Source organism: Onychomys torridus, chromosome 17 (genome assembly GCF_903995425.1).
Source record: "Onychomys torridus chromosome 17, mOncTor1.1, whole genome shotgun sequence".
Classification (NCBI taxonomy): domain Eukaryota; kingdom Metazoa; phylum Chordata; class Mammalia; order Rodentia; family Cricetidae; genus Onychomys; species Onychomys torridus.
The window spans coordinates 47,549,221-47,566,052 of NC_050459.1; the positions used below are offsets into that span (position 1 = coordinate 47,549,221).

The following is a 16,832-nucleotide window of genomic DNA, read 5'->3' on the forward strand; positions in this document are numbered from 1 at the left end:
GTGAGAGGAAGAAGAGAGAGAGGAGAGAGGGTCAAGATGACCAAAAAGAACCAAGAGAGCAAGCACATGCCTGGCCAAACTGGCAAGGTTATATAAGAATAAGAAGGGAGGGGAAAATGAAGCTGGAGAAGTTTAGATGAGAAGAGCTGAGAGGAGCTGATTCTGTTACAGGCATTTGCCAAGAGCCCCTAGAGGTGGCTTGTGCTTTGGTGTATGCTAATAGACCCACAGCCATTCATCCCGAGTTTCTTTTGGACCAACCAACACCCTGCTTATGTTTTTTAAATTGTATCCAAGTTGGTGAAGTTTGAAAGACTTACTCATGTCTTCTCAAAATGTTCTACACACACACTGATGAGAAAATGCCCTTTGTGCCTTGCTTTTAGGTGCTGTTTGGTAGCTATCCCAACCATCTTTCCTGTAAGTGTGACTTTGAAGTCACCTATGCCCTTTTCTACCCACTCTGCTCTACTTAAGAGGGGAAATATCACGGGCCACAAGACTGTCAACTGTAGTTTTCACTGACTTTTGAACAAAGGCTAACTGTGAGATAACAATCACTTCGGACACTCCTGTCAGACTTGCCCTCAGACTTCAGCTACCCACATTTAAAATTCCTGGGCCAACGGACTTAGCTATTCAAATGCATAAATAAAATAGAATAAGAAGTAAAATGGAGCAAGAACGGGGCTCTGAAATGTCTCCTAGTCATTGTATGAACACCTGGCCTTATAAGGAAGCTCTGGCACAGCCCCTGAGGAGTGAGTAATGCGGCTCTGTAAGGGGGAAAACTTGCCACTGGGAGGTAAGACATTCTTAGGTGCTTTTGTGATGCCATAAAGTGAAGCTCCTGTCCAGTCCTCACTGGCTCATCAGTAATTTGGATTACTGAATAGACATATGTTAAGGATGAGAATGTTACAGTTTAGAAAATGGGGTAAGGGCAAAGGGGTTTATCAGAGGGAAAGTGGTAACTGTAAGACGTGTGCATACAGAGACACAACACACATCCCACATAGACACAACAATAGTAAATAGAGAATAAAAACCTTCCCAATAATAACAGATTTCAAGGTTCTATAAATTAAGATATCCCTATAGAAGCAAGTTTATAAATTGAGCTCCTCTATGAGAAATAAAAACTGTCAACCCATCTTTGTTTATATAATAGAATACTGTGATTATAGAGAAAAGGTTAGAGACAGATGCTGAAATATTTATGGATGAAACTATAAACTGAGATTCATCACCAAATAATCCTAGAAGCGTTTGTAGAGTACATTACAGATAACAAAAGATAAGCTGTGAGTTGATAACTGTTGAAGGTGGGTGGTGGTTACGTTGCTATTTGCTTAGTAAAACACTGGGGAAGGGGCCCATCTAGACTTCACAAGGGCTTTGCTTGGTTACTCTATTTTTTTGGATCAAAATGGAAGAAAAATTGTTCTAGATCCAAGTCCCATCATTCAAAAAACGTACTCTCAAAATCCTAATCTTTGAACAATCATGCATTCACCCAGATATCTCTCAGAAACAATAATCTATGTGATTGGTTATGCCAACTTAAGAAAAAAGTTTAAATTTGTGCCTTGAATTTAGATTTTCTAAGTGGTCAGAAGGTAAGCCCTCTTTCTATTTTTTTTAAGTTCATGCTTACCAAATCATGTCTTAGATCATTATGTAGATTTCTGTCATAATTGTTCCCAGGTTTTAGCTTTCTGGCTTGCAGTGTTTAGAAGTAAGGATTGCTCTCCTCTAGAAGTACTTCCACGTCTTAAGTGGCTTCTGGTGCCTTTTTCTGAAACATTTCGAGTTTCAACATCACTTTCTCACTAGAGATTAATGACAACACCAAAAATACCTATGTGTTCAGACTACTGGGGCATCTCTAGTCCACAGTATATTTTAGTTACTTTTTTTGTTGTTGAAGATTTAGTAATTTAGAGTCCATAATCTTCTATGGGATATAATTTGTCTTAGTTTCTCTAGTGTTTTGACTTATGCTGGTCCATCTACTTACTTATCATGACCTAATGATGCCCTGTAATATAACCAACTGATTTTTTGCATTTACACTAGGAAAGGTAAGAGCTTCTTCTGTATAAGCAGAGATAACAGAGCACATAAATAACCAACAGCTAAAGAGATGTCCTTCAAATATTTAATTTACTGTATTTTATTTTAATGAAATAAAAGAGCTAAGCAGAGCATTATAAAATAAGCGTGAGCTATTCAATACTTTGTACTTTTCTTATTGAAAGATCTATAACATGTCTTTTAATCCATGAAGTCATTTTTAAAAATCCTTTTCTTCTGAATAATTTACAATTTTAAAATGGAAAAAATCTGCCTCAGCCTATCTACAAGCCAGCACATTACTCCATTAAGTATATAGGTATAGTCAAACTCGGTGTTTTCTTTTATAGGTAGGTAAGTAGATAGATGATAGATAGATAGATAGGTAGATATAAAAATAGAATTGTATCACCCCCTTTCCTTTCTCCAGCCCCCCCACTTACCCTCCCTCAAACTCATCCCACAACCTCTCTGAAGTTAATAAAATTTTGTTTGACTATTATTGTCACATACATGCATGCATATATGCACAAATGTTATATAACCTGCTTGAGCCTGATTTTGTTGATAGTGTGTATATACTTTCAAAGCTGGCCCTCTGCATTGAACAACCAAAAAGGGTTCTCCTTGTTAGAGGCTAATTCTCCTTCTCCCAGAAGTCACTAGTTGCCTCTAGTTCTTTTTCTAGGAGTGAGACTCCACGACTTTTCCCCCCTCCCACATTAACATGTCCATTGATATTGCCATTCTTGTGGTCTTGCTTACACAGCCATTTATAGGAGAGATGGATTCACAGAAGACTTCCTCGTATTCTAGTTCTTACGATCTTTCCTCCTCCTCTTCCCCAATGTTTTCTGAGCCACAGATGCAGGAGCTGTGATATAGTTATATCCATTGAGGCCTGCTTGGATTTCCATGATCTGTTGATCTCTCCATTCCGTCCTGTTATATTTTTCTGTGGTGGTCTCCATTAGCTGCAAAGACAGGCTTCTTTTATGAGGAATAGTAGCTACATTTATCTGTGGGCATACTAATTTTTAAAAAGTGAAAAGGAATTATGCTGGTCTAGCAAAGTGGTAATAGTAGGTTATTTCTCCCTCTCTCTGCACTGGAAATTTATTTACATCACCAGAGACTTACAAAAATTTCTGAGGTGTTCTTAATTTTCATATTTGAGATACACTTTAAAATGGCATGCCATTTAAAAGATGAGCCTGGGAAAGAACATAGCTACTTAAGCCTTACAGTTGTACTACACAACTTAGGTAGAGAGTCAGACACAAAGACAGTATCTAAAACTGTTTTAAGAACAAAATTGTTGTGGTATTTGAAGCATCCTGTATTTATTTTTACATTAACAGCTGAACCATCCTAAGCTCAATACTCAATTTTCTTTTAATTGAATTAATTGCATTTTCAACAAAATACTATGTAAAGAATTCATACTCTCCTTGAGAGTATAAACTATGCCACAGGGAGCCAATGGTTCATTATCATTGGCTCAAGTGAATGCCAAAGACTGAACAGAACCCTTTAATCTGGGGAATGAGCCAGATGCCCATTACAAATTGCCCAAGCTGAGCTGTCTCTGACTTTAAGTTTTATTGGGAATACCTAGGGCCCTCAGTGGTAATATACTGTGCCTAAAACTCATGTACTAGCTTTTCTTTTGTGTGTGACTCCTCAAATTTGAGTCTCTAAGAATCTTAGAGATAGAGTATGATGACACCCACACAGCCTGTGTTATAGAAAATGAAGAAGGGGTATAGTTAGGTGACTTTTCCAGGTCATCCAAACAGTAAACTTAGAACTTGAGATAAGATATTTTTGGTATCCTTTAGTGATTTATTGATGTAAACACCATCACTGACTGTAATGTGGAAGCAGATGTCAACAGGTAAAGCATGGAAAATCATTTTATTAAATGATTTTTTTTCTCCTGCTTGACTTATTACAGGGGAACAGAGCTCCGATTATTTCTCCTCCTCTCTGGGCCAATAGCAGCTAGAGGCTTAACGGTGGTAATAAAAACTAGAGGCAGATAACAGCTCCGTCACCATTTTTCCTCTGGGCAGATCTCAGTATGTTAATACCCTGTAATATGATGAGCAGCTCAGTTAACCCTTGGAGTCCCATCACAGTTTAGCTGCTCTTCTTCCCTCCATCATGGCCTGTGAGCCCTGTTTAATTCTACATGCTAGAAAAAAAAATCAGGCACATGTTTAGTGTTTCCTCTCATCTCTCCAGCTGCTCCTTCCTTTACCTTTTAGGGTGAAAAAAATCTCAGCTGTACTGAAATCTCCTGCTGACGTCTTTCCCTTTAGAAATGACTTCTGAAAAATCACAATAGTGAGCTGTGCCTATGTAAATAAGAAGTCTGCAATTTTTCAATTCCAAACCTATATCTTCACAAAATTAAAACACAAGTTCGATACCAGCTGATCCTTGTGCATACATATACGCTTATTTTTGATGGTGATGAGGGAAGCCCAAGGAGTCACTGATTACTTCTGAGCCTTCTGACTATGAAGTTCTCTCTGCAGCCTTTATCAGTGGGCAGTTTTGCTTTTGGTGGACTTGCCTATCACTGAAATAGGCTTTGACATGAAAGCAACAGCTTATTCCTGTTCTGTACTCCTCTCCTCCACCCCAAAAAGATTTTAATATTTTACAGTTTGCATCACACAAACAGTTAGACATTTCTTGCTGCGGAGATTCTCCGCTTTAAAAATAGAAAATGCTACAGCATTTCTGGCCCTTCCCCCATGCTGCATCTGCCATCCCCTTTCCAAGTATTTCTGAATAGAGTTCAATGTCGAAGCCTTTCTCCAGGCAGCACTCAGGGACCTTTGTGCAAGTCTGAAGGGGAGGAGAAAGTAGGTAGACAGCCAGACGCTAATATTTCTTCTGGGTAGAGCACTTGTACTCTTGACACCTGCTTGTTACAGACAAAAACACCAACCACCATATGTCTGCAGACATTGCTGTGGAAGGGAATGCCATTAAGCAAATCCTCACGAAAAGAAAGCTAGCACAAGTAGAGGAATGTTCTTCTAAGCGAAAAGCTAGCTGGGGTATTCTGACCAGTCAAGGTTAGTATAGCAGCCACTGCAATAAACCATATTGACCTTCTTTCTTTCTTTCTTCCTTTCTTTCTTCCTTCCTTCCTTTCTTCCTTCCTTCCTTCCTTCCTTCCTTCCTTTCTTTCTTTCTTTCTTTCTTTCTTTCTTTCTTTCTTTCTTTCTCTCTCTCTCTCTCTCTTCCTTCCTTCCTTCCTTTTCCTTCCTTCCTTCCTTCTTTTTCTTTCTTTCTTTCTTCTTCTTCTTCTTCTTTTTTTTTTTTTTTTTTTTTTTTTTTGCAAATACTAACTTTAAACTGTGGGTACTTTCCAGAATGTAGAGTCTGAGATGTCTGGCATTGCATAGGAGTGCACAGCAGTTTCGTCTTTTAGTGTTTTCGAAATGTATCTGCTGATTCTCCACTTATATTGTGTATTAAAGACAATGGTAAACTTTTAGATTCTGTGTTAGTCATCTTTTCATGTTGGCAGTTAACTCTAAGTTGGCATGGAAATGGAAACAGGCTATTAAGCAGGAAAAGAGTGCTTACAGGCAACATGGAAATACTAAATGTCAATTAGACCCTGAGCTGGAAGGGTGATGGAAGTAAGAAAATGAATGCGAGGACTTTGTTGACATGTCCTCACATTTTGTGAATTTTAATAATAGAAAATGGTGTTAAGTATAAAGAAGACTGAACACCGTAGTTCAAAGAGCAGTTCCAGGAAGAAAGTTTATGTTAAAAAGAGAAACTACCTTTGTAAATAACGGAACGCCACTATAGTCCGTAAGAGATTTAAATGCTGGAAATGCTGAATCTGAAACAAACTATCATCTCATCACAACAGTTGTGTTTACTATGTAATAGGGTTTGAAGATTGTTGTTTATAAATTATTTTCAAACAAAGCATTTTTAGGCCAGAATGCATGTTATTTCCTTAAAAGATTGAAACAAGCAATGGGATTGCTTCTCCTCACTACAAACACTTCCCCTTATTTAACATTATCAATAGGCTACACGATAAAATAGCCCAACGGCATGAGCAAAAGGTTGACTACACAGGAAACAGGTAGAAACGAAGGGGGAACGATGAGCTGCCATTTTAAAATACGGAAGCCTAGTTCAATGATCTACAATTGGTGTTTTCTTGTGTGTTTACTCTGTGCCAGCCATAGTGAGACACTAAGGTCTCATACATCCTTCTAAGCTTTTATGTCTGCAGTGAATACAGTGCTTATGGTAGAAATGAAGGTCTTCCAGACTTCTGTTAAATGGAGAGAAAATTATCCCAGTGGTAGACGTCAAGAAGTAGCAATGATAGATGTGTGGGAGATGGCAAAAATACAGTGCCTGAATTCACCTCAATGAGCCTCTTGCATCTTAGTGCTAGTAGAGGTTCCATGAGAGGTTGATTGTAAGCTACAACATTACAAAGCATTATGTCCCGAATCTAATTTTGATAAATGATCTTTGACCTACTTTGAATATATTGAAATTATGGTAAGTGAGAAATGCCTTATGTTTTGAGGGGGTAAAAAGCAAGATTTAGCAAGCTTCTATTTGATTGAGCTTCAGAATTTTCCAGCACTGTTAATATGAATGTAAATAGGTCCAGTCATTTGATGGTAAGGTTCAAAATGTTAGGTATTTATCCTAAGTATATATGCAGGGATATTCACAAAGGTAAGTGAGTCTGTTGATTTTCTAAATCTACAAGCCATGTGAGGGCCAGCAAAATTGTAGATAGGTAGAATTGTAATTTAACAATAGGGAGACCTTGAGGGCTTCAAATTAAGAGTTCAATTACGTTGGGTTGTCTATTTAGGTATCTAAGTGGAGAAGTTGAATAGTCAGCTAGAATGAATTCTCCAATCGAGAGGAAAGGACTGGTCTAGAGATAAACACCTGCAGTGATCAACATGGGTTATGTGTATACCCAGAAAAATGGCTCAGAGGGTAGAAAGTGCATGCCCACTAGTCAAGCTTGCCAACTTGAGTTTGAATCTTAGAAACCCACAGAGTAGAAAGGGAGAAATGCCTGCCGCAAGTTTTCTGACATCCACCCTCATGTGGTAGCCTGCATCTTCCTGAGACACATATACAGACATACATTAAATAATTAAATGTAATAGAAAGTGTATTGATCATTAGTTGATACATGGTAAGGTAAATAGTAATATATGTGACTACCATAAATGATGACACTAAATGATAGTTATGTAAAATGTTACAAAATTTTATTGTGACATGAAACAATGACAGTATCACTAAATGAAACAAGTGAAGTACTGACCTGGGAAGTTAGTTCTGTAATCTCAGCCTACTGGAGGCTGAGGCAGGAGATTGCCATGAGTTTGAGGCCAGCTCGAGCTACCTAATGAGTTCAAGTATGGCCTGGACTACAGAGTGATACACTATCTAAAAACCTTGAAAACAAAACCTCAAATAGATTCAAAGCAGTGTGAATCGTATGGTTGCTTCTTAATTTTAGAAGCTTGTTTATATTTAAAAGGTTATGAACAGGCCAGGGAGTGTGGCACATGCCTTTAATTCTAGTACTCGGGAGGTAGAGGATCTCTATGAGTTTGAGGCCAGTTTGGTCTACTGAGCAAGTTCCAGGACAAGCCAGGGCTACAGAGAGAAAACCTGTCTCAAAAAAACCAAAGAATAAAAAATGAAATCATAGAAAAGTAATGTTAATTAACAATAATAAAAATAAATAAATAATAATGAAGATAAATAGTAATGATAAAAAGTTATGAACAGCGGCTAGGTAGAACTGTCATTTACCAATAGGGGGTTTTAAAGGCTTTCAATCAAGAATTCACTTAAGATGAATTGCCTGTTTAGACATCTAAAGGAGGAAGTTAACTAGGCAACTGGAAATGAAGTCTCAAATTTAGAGGGGAGGACTGGACTGTAAACACACAACTGGGATACCCAGCCTGTGGGTGATATTTCTATACCTGGGTACTGGTAAGGTTCTCAGGAGCTAGTGAAGAGAGACAGAGTCTTAGCATGGAACAATAAGGATCCAACCTAGAGAGGATGCAAGGAAAAGAACACATCTGAGCCAGTAAGAGCTGATTCCTATCAAGGAAGCAGTCAGTGCATATTAGGTTCTTGGAAATCATAGACTTAACTAAAGACTATGTTACGATGGCCACTTGGTGGGGTGGTAATTCTGTTTAAACCAGTGGAGAAGGAAAATAAAAATTAGCTGCTTTTTAAGGAAATGATGAGTTTGCTTTTAGAAATGTCTTGAGAAGTCTGGACATTATGAGGATGAATGCTCCACTCAATGAGAGGAATCAGGCCGACCTCTAGATGTGGAGTTACCCATATGCCTAACATAACTGGTCCAGTACTGTGGCCATTCCTTATCTACTCATCTCACTTATGATAATAGATGGAAGGGTTAGGTGATACAAAGATACATCACTGTAAATGTTATTCCTTCTTCGGTTCATTATATGTACTAATTTGTTTCTTGTAAAAGGCGCTCACTATGAGAACAATTAGGAGCCAGTAATCAAAACTAAAATACCACACAAAAAACATTTCCCTCTGTATTTACTTAGACATTTTCTCATACATAATACAGAAAGGGGAACCAAAATGATGCTAGGTGACCAATATAAACCACAGGAAGCTTCACATTGATAGCTTCTAGTTTACATGATGCTAAACTCTTAATAATGTATTTATCTATGAGCTCAATAACACCAAAAGCCTATGTCAAAGTATAACATTAAACAATGTTTTAACATTTATTTTATGTCCATGTATGTAAGTGCACCATGTGCATGTCTGGTGCCATGGAGATCAGAAGAGGGGGTTTTATATTCTAGAACTGCAGTTATGGAAGCCTGTGAACCAGCATGTGGGTGTTGGGAACCAAACCAAGTCTTCTGCAAGAACCAGTGTTCTTAACCACTGAACTATCTCTCCAGCCCCCAAATAGACTCATGGTTTCTGTATCACTTTTGGTTTTGGTATTTTTTGTCCTATTGATATATTTTTTTAGTTTGTTTATATTTTAACCTTTTTTTTTTGCTTTTTTTTTTTTTTGCTTTTTCCTCTGTTTTTTCCTTCCTTTCTTTTTTTTAGAGGGGGAGGGGAGAAAACATGAAAGTGGGTGGGTAGGTAGGTGGGAAGAATATGGAAGGAGTTGAGGGAATGGGAAAGAGGAAAGAATACAATCAAAATATATTATATGAAAAATTTTTAATAATTTTTTTAAGAAGAGATCAAAGTATAACATTACTATTTGGCTTTCAAATGAAATTTGGTATTTCATTTCATTGGTTTTGCATGATATTTTAATCAAGAACCATAAAATTGACCACTAATGTCTACCAATTCCAACTCTAATCAGACTGCTAAGAAAAAAACAGTAGGATCTATGGTCATTTGTAATTATGGTCTAAAGATAAACTGAACTGAAGTTGGTTGAGTATAATTATATAAATTTCTTTGACTCTAATAAACTCAACAGCTGAGTGTTAGTTAACTGTTTTTTGTGAAATTTTCCATTATTTCTATGATCAAATATTTTCTTCTGTGTGGAGGATTCAGAAACTGGGAAAACATTTTAACTTTCCTTTTAAAAAGTTATATGCACCTAAAAGTTCTTTGGAGAAAAACATGAAAATATGAATTTTATGAAAGTTTTATTCAAACATGTATAGCACTGGGGCTAAGTACTTTATTAACACTGGCTGCAATCTCACAAAGGAGGTGGAATTATCTTCACATTTGCAGTTATAAAAACCCTAATTTCAGGTGCGGAATTCCAAAGGCCCCATAGGTTGTTATGTATGTATGCTTGATTTTGAAAGCAAGAATATCTGATGGCCAAGTTCAGTATACTCTCTTGGGAGCACCATTGAGCTACAGTGGTTAATTGGTATGATTAGATTCTCTGCCTCAAATTAAAACTTTTTTTCTGAAAAAAAAAAATTTCAAATTCATTTCTCTCGATTTAGGCTATATGTAGAAGAGACTGACCAGTGAAGCCGCTGGAAACTTAATTCAATTCCTTAAGATAAACGGTAGTGGGTTTTTTGCTTGTTTTAGATACTTCACTTTTCTGTTTCTGTCCAACCCCGTAACCATAGGCTGTCTTATGAGATAACGAGGGACTCATAGTGAACAGTAAAAACGAGTTAGAGGAAGTTGCACGTCCATGTAATCGAGTATATTGTTCCATAGCAATGGAGAGTCCAGCTCCACCAGAGCAAACACTGTAAGAAAATTTTCAGAGTGGTGGCGAGAACAGAAAGTTGAGGCCAGTCTCTTCTTGAAGACAGTGGCTGGTGACTCATCTGTAAACTTGTGAGAGGAGATGGGCCAAAGTGCTCTTGGGCCTGGAGTTTAAATATCCTTGGGGACTTCTTTAAGTTCTCAAGTTACAGAGTTTTCCAGAGGATTCTTGTCAGTTACGGCCCTAAATTTAAGTTGCCTTGGATTCGTAGTGAATCTGCATCCATTGCAAAGGAGATGGTTGTTTGAATATTTTATAACTAAGGGAGCTATAAAATTCCTCCAAATGATTGGGATCTCGGTCACAGCACACATATGGAGGTCACACAGTTAGTGAGAGGTGGTCCTCTCCTTCAATCGTGGGCTCCAGGGATCCAACTCCAGTTTCCCATCAAAATGAAAAGGCTACGTGAAAATGTCACTGTTTTCTCATGCGATTATAATTTCCTGTTTGAGATAAGTGTGCTGCAATTGCTATTTGGAAAAAACACTTTAAAAAGGAAAAAAAAAAAAAATCTGAAGTCTCCAAACGCCCAAGTCTTCCACAGCATTCTTAAGTCAGCTCTTCAGTGAGTCTGCCTGTCACTGTATTGGTGGAGCTAAGATTTGGAGCAGGTAACGACTATCTAAATAACAATATGATGCCACTGTAGCCAGGGACAGAAGTAAAAGTAAAACGCTTTTGTTCCATGACAGGATCCATGGTCTTAAGGCTAAAAATAATTTGGGGTTACTATTTCTCAAAGAGGGCAATCAGTGAGAAAAATAAATCAGGTTTTCTAAACAAGTCATCATATTACAAGGAGCTTTGAGCTCCCTAAAATGGCCGAACACGGATAGTAAATGACAAGTGATTTTTTTTTTTCTCACGCTGCTAAAAAAAGATGAGTCGGATTTACCTCAGCAGCGGCTGGCTTGAAGTGCCATGGGGAGATGGTGACTTAGGTATGGTATAGACCTTTATGAAACTGCATATATATATATTAAACCGTGAATGTTTTTGGTCTTGCAAGGTGATATTTCCAAAGCAGAGCAGGCTCTTACCCTCTAATAATAAACCAGATGTCTGGGAACTAGTGCTGTTTCTAAATATAGATAGTCACCCCTGCATAGCTCCACAGACTTTAGCAGTATGAATTTGATTAGCATGATGAAATTTATATTTTGTAAAAAAAAAATCATACTGATAATTTAACTGGATGAGTTAAGCTGAACATTTTTCAAGTAAGGGTATTTTTTTCCTTTGTCCTAGATACTCAAAGTGTAAAAATTGAAAGATTACAAAATAGCTATATAGTAAGATGATTATATATTATTTGGTCTTGGGAAAAAATATATAGAAATAATGTAAAGTATGTTCATATGGTGAAGTATGATATTTAATGTTGACTATATTTGAATATATACTTGTAGTTGCTAAATTCCTGATACTGACAGGGAAAAGCAGTGATGGGTGAGAACATTTTGAAATAGAAATTAGAACATGATCTAATATCCTTTAATTGTCATGTTACCAAAATTAAATACAGAAGTTCTCCTAAGAAATTAGAGGACGTAAGTAATGTAAGGTTGATTGGGAGTTAGTCAAGTGGAACTTAAAACAAATGATTTTTGTAAATTGTATATATTTATAAATAATTTCTCTAATAGATTCATTCATTTGTTAATTGGAGAATTCATAAAGAGAAAGTGTAATGCAGTTACTTATTTTGGCCAAGATGGGAGCAGTTGTTCTGAACATCAATACAGTCATTAAGATGATTACATCATTAGACTGCAGAAGAAAGCCGGCTGGAAGGGGTGTGGAGGAGCCCTCCACTTCAAACCTTGTTAGCTTTGCTGATTACTAAAGGCCTTCAAAATGCAGGAGAGGACTGGGCCTAAAATAAACGTCAAAGGTTGTTTTTCTAGGCCTCTGTCAATCTTAATAGCTAGTTGCCTTAGCTAGTGACCATGGGAAAGTGAGTAGTCATAATGAAGTAGAATCATATTAATTGGTAAATCATATTTATCTTTAGGATAAATAAAAAACACTGAACTTTATTACATCATTAAAGAGGAACTAGAACCCTGACATTGTAAATACTATAAATGATCGATTTCAATCATATATCTAAGCATTGATTATTGGAAACTCAGTGATTTCCTACCTCTCTGTCCATGACACTGAGTGCAGTGGTTCCCAGTATGCAATCTATTTGGAGAGGTAACAAAATTTTCATATTTTTTGCTTGAATATTCACAGTGAGAATTGATCTATAGTTTGAAGTCTTCAAGCATTTCATTTTGCATTAAAAAATTTCAGTGACAAAATAAACAAATGTGGATGATGTATGAGCCCATCACGTTTCATCTTGGGATCTCGGTCACAGCACACATAATGGAGATCAAAAGCTAGTTAGTGGGAGTTGGTTCTCTCCTTCAATCGTGGGCTCCAGCAATCCAACTCCAGCTGACAAGCACCCTTGCCCACTGGGCCACCTCACCAGCCATGAAATGATTTTCCTTTCTTTCTTTTTGTGAACGGTGGATGTGCCTGGGTGTATGGCAGTTTGCATGTGTGTGGGTATGCATACAGGTACAGTGTTTAGACTACATGGAGAGTGATTACACCAACATCATACACATAGTGCATCTCTTTAACTGTTGCCGCCAGGATTTATAAGGAAACAGTAAAGAGAAAATTCACTATTTGCCCCCTCTACCTTAGTATTGCCATTTTCAATAAGATACTATTGTGCCATTAGATATAAAGATACTGTTGAGTGGCAACACTGTTGACCTTGGCCCTGTGTTGGGCTCATGTGCTTACTTATTTTTCCTTGTCACATGTATCTAGACTTTATTCAGTGGAATTATTTCAGTGTCTGATTAAGCTTCTGGAAAATTTATAATACTGATTAATAGGTAGAATCAAGTGGGCTTTTGAATTCCCTAAAAGGTGGAAATAATGAAATCACTTCTAAAATGCAGCATTCTTTTGTACTTATAGCACCAATAAATTTATAATATAAACAAATTGTAGATAGGAATTTCATAAAACTTGAATTGTTGACTAATATCCAAGTGACTTTATATCAGTTTATGTATTAAAATTAACCAATAGTTTTAAAATATGTATTTATCTTATCCTATGGATTTAACAAGGGAAGAGGAGCAGACAGGATGATAAATATTAGTATCCATAATTACACTATTTTATGAATATTTTTAGTCAGAGTTGCTTTTATTTCTTATATTTTCTTTAAATAAGTATTTTCTGGCATGGTTATTTAATCACTTTAAAGCCTATATTATTATCTTTAATATCCATTTAATTAAACCAATAGAGACAGGACTGGGGCTCTTTTAATTGCAGGAAAATCAGAGTGAACCAGCCCAGCATCCCTTTTAACTGCTTGAGTGACCACAGGAAGAGAGAGATAAGAGCAGTTGATGAGTCTCTTAGAAGCAGATAAGAGGAGAGTTCATGCAAGAAGACTGCTTTTCCTCATGGTGGGATATAAAAAACACCCGAGAAGAGGAAATTGAGGGACATGACATCTAGGTTGGGAACTAAGTGCCCTGGCCCATCCACACCTAATACACAGAGAATGGGTGACATACCAGTGAGCCTTTGACAATATTAGTACCATTTCCAAATCAGCTCACCCCATGTCCCCTTTGGTAAGCCCTTTCTAGGACCTAGACTATGCCATAATTCAGACTTGGGGCTCAGCTACTTGACCTTCTTATCAACATGTTGCTGCCTATACACATCAGGACCAGAACAATCCAAGGCCTGGGGTTAGGAGAGATAATAGGGCAGGCTCAGAGTGTGAAGAATTTGCCTGCTAGCACTACTAAAAAATGCAGTAAAAACATCCATTTCTGCTTATATGTGGAAAAGGATGTAGTGCAAACTTTGGTCCTTTTGTGTGACCCATCCTCTTTGACTGATAATTCAATAGATACTATAAGTCTGATGTAAGTCAATTCTAGGGCAAATACAGCACTCTGGATTCACAAACTCACTAGCTGGATAGTTCAGTTTCCTGAAGGATCAAGTTTCCTAAAATATGGGATTAGCCACTGGGTCACTTTGTGGAATGCTGGATGTGAATAACTTATATCGAACCTAATAGAGTTTATGTTGAGCCACACAGTCATGTTGTCATTATTTTTCGACAGGCTCGTGGGCAGATCGATCACCACTGCATGAAGCCGCAAGTCAAGGTCGCCTTCTTGCTCTGAGGACATTATTATCACAAGTAAACTATTATATTATACTTCAAAATAAGCTCCCTTCCCATGAGCATAGAATACTGTCAAAGCAAATCCACTTAAAAGTCAACTATTGTTCCTTCTTTATAACCTGTACCAGACAAGACAATAGTTTCTGTTTTACATTTGGAATTCTTTCCTGAGTGTTTTGTTATAATGCTGTGTCTCCCTATTTCAAGTTTCCCTTATAGTATATTTAGTCATTCATATAGATATTTTGAAATTAGTTATTGTATTTATGTGTTATTTATTAAACATTCTAAATATGCTCTTTTTATGTAATATATACAGCTAATTATAGACTTAGTTCAGTCCTATGTTCCCAGAGAGGTAATCAGACCAGATATGAAAACAGCATATTTTACATTGTGGTAATTTATGAAATGTTATGGTGAACTGCCTGCGAAGTCAATAGAATGTTCATTTCTATACCTGCCTACTTCACCTGAGTGAGCAGAGTGAGAAAGAAAAGCATAGACCCCTCCTGCAAACAGAAAGGGACCGAGCTTAAGTTAGTACATTACGTCCTGTCAGCTTCCAGGCCGACTGTAATGTAAACTCAGTGTGGGGGCATTAGTGATTCCCAGTGTCACAGAGAAAGCACTTTCTTAGATGGTTATGAGAAAGGAAGGCTCCTGACAGCATCGTTGGAATAACACCTGACACTTGAGGCCACCACAGCCTACCCAAGTTTATTTTCTCACCTGTAACATGAAGATGTGTCCAAGGTGTTCCCTTGGTGTGCCCAGTCCTGTGACAGCCATGTGACTGTTCTGTTCATCACTTCATGGTGTGGGGAGGCCTGTGCAAAAAGGTCAGTGGTTTCATAGGATAATCCCTTGGAGAGAGCCACATAGTGTTTTCAGAGGAAGGCAGTCCCGGTGTTTCTCAATGTGTCTCCTCCCCAGGGCTAATGCTAAGAGAGAGAAGCTCCCGCAGAGCCATCTCATATACTTCCATCATCTGCACACTAGGATGTAGCAGCATCTCCTCAAACCACAGTGCTTATGAGGAACTTGGAATGGATGAGGACAGGGTTGATAAAAAATTCCATTTGCTAGCAACAAAGATACAGTGTGATTGTCTCTCCCTGTGCCTTCATGCATTCCTGTGCAACAGCTTATGACACACTGTATTATGCTAGGAAGAGCTTGCCTTGGAACATCATATATAGTTCTTAATGGAGTGATCAGTAATAGGCAATGAATTACTAAGGCTCCCCAGAAGACAAAGACTCTTATGTCCTAATAATTTTATATGATTTAGCCTAATATTGTAAGCTCAATCAGAGTACAATGCTTATTAAGCTAGAGAATGAAATGAAATATGTTATTTTCCATCCACGGGGAACTTTAATAGTTGCTGTAAAAGTATTACCCCATTTAACTCTCATGACCACCCTAAAATTTAGAACTCAAAATATTGGCTCAAATTATCATGATGATTGTGAGTCATGCTTTAAACACAAATCTAATTTTGAGGACATAGTTCTCAACCTTACTGTATAACTTAATCCTGTCTATTAAGTGAATAACTACTTAGTGACACATTCATAAATCAATTTACTAAAATTTATTTTTCCAGTCTGGATTGACCAATAATTTTATGATCACAGTCAAAACAAGTTGTCCAGCTTATTAAAAGTGTCTAACTCTATAAAATGAAAAATAGAGAACCAGCATCCCACCAAAGATCTGAACAAAACAAACTTTAAAGAAAATGTGCCAGAACCTTTAGCAAAATACTTAACATTATTAGGTTGGTGGTGCCACAATAATGGCAGGCTTCTTAAACCTCAATCATGTTTGTGAATGGGACACATTCCAATGGTTATATGTGTATAGGCACAGTGTAATAAAATGTGTTTATAATGTATAATGACCAAATCAAGGTAGCTAATGATTCCATCTCACACATTCTAAATTTTATTAACACATAAAGTTATGGGTATTTGTTGAGTACAGTATGTTCCAACACATGCATTCACTGTGACTGGGCAAACCAGAATAATTGATTTATATTAGTTACTTTTCTCATTACTGAGACCGATTCTCCTACAAGAAGTCACTGGCTCACGCTGTCATGTGGGGGAGGCTGGGTGGCTAGGGCTCTGGCTGGGGTCAGGGGCCAGCTGGCCACACAGCTTGTTATATTTCCACAAGAGAGAG

General features: G+C 37.4%; 1 protein-coding gene across 2 annotated transcripts in view; it reads left to right on the top strand.

Annotated features, from left to right (window-relative positions):
• Asb5 (ankyrin repeat and SOCS box containing 5) overlaps nucleotides 1–16,832 on the top strand; it is a 35,399-nt gene that overhangs the window by 11,903 nt on the left and 6,664 nt on the right. Inside the window, exons 1-2 of one of the 2 annotated variants that reach the window (XM_036166757.1) lie at nucleotides 11,272–11,346; nucleotides 14,572–14,651. In XM_036166757.1, coding sequence (XP_036022650.1) covers nucleotides 11,286–11,346; nucleotides 14,572–14,651 — 141 coding nt within the window. In that variant the 5' untranslated portion in view covers nucleotides 11,272–11,285. Of the gene's footprint in view, nucleotides 1–11,271; nucleotides 11,347–14,571; nucleotides 14,652–16,832 lie in introns of those variants that run through there. The other variant, XM_036166758.1, reaches the window with a different exon arrangement.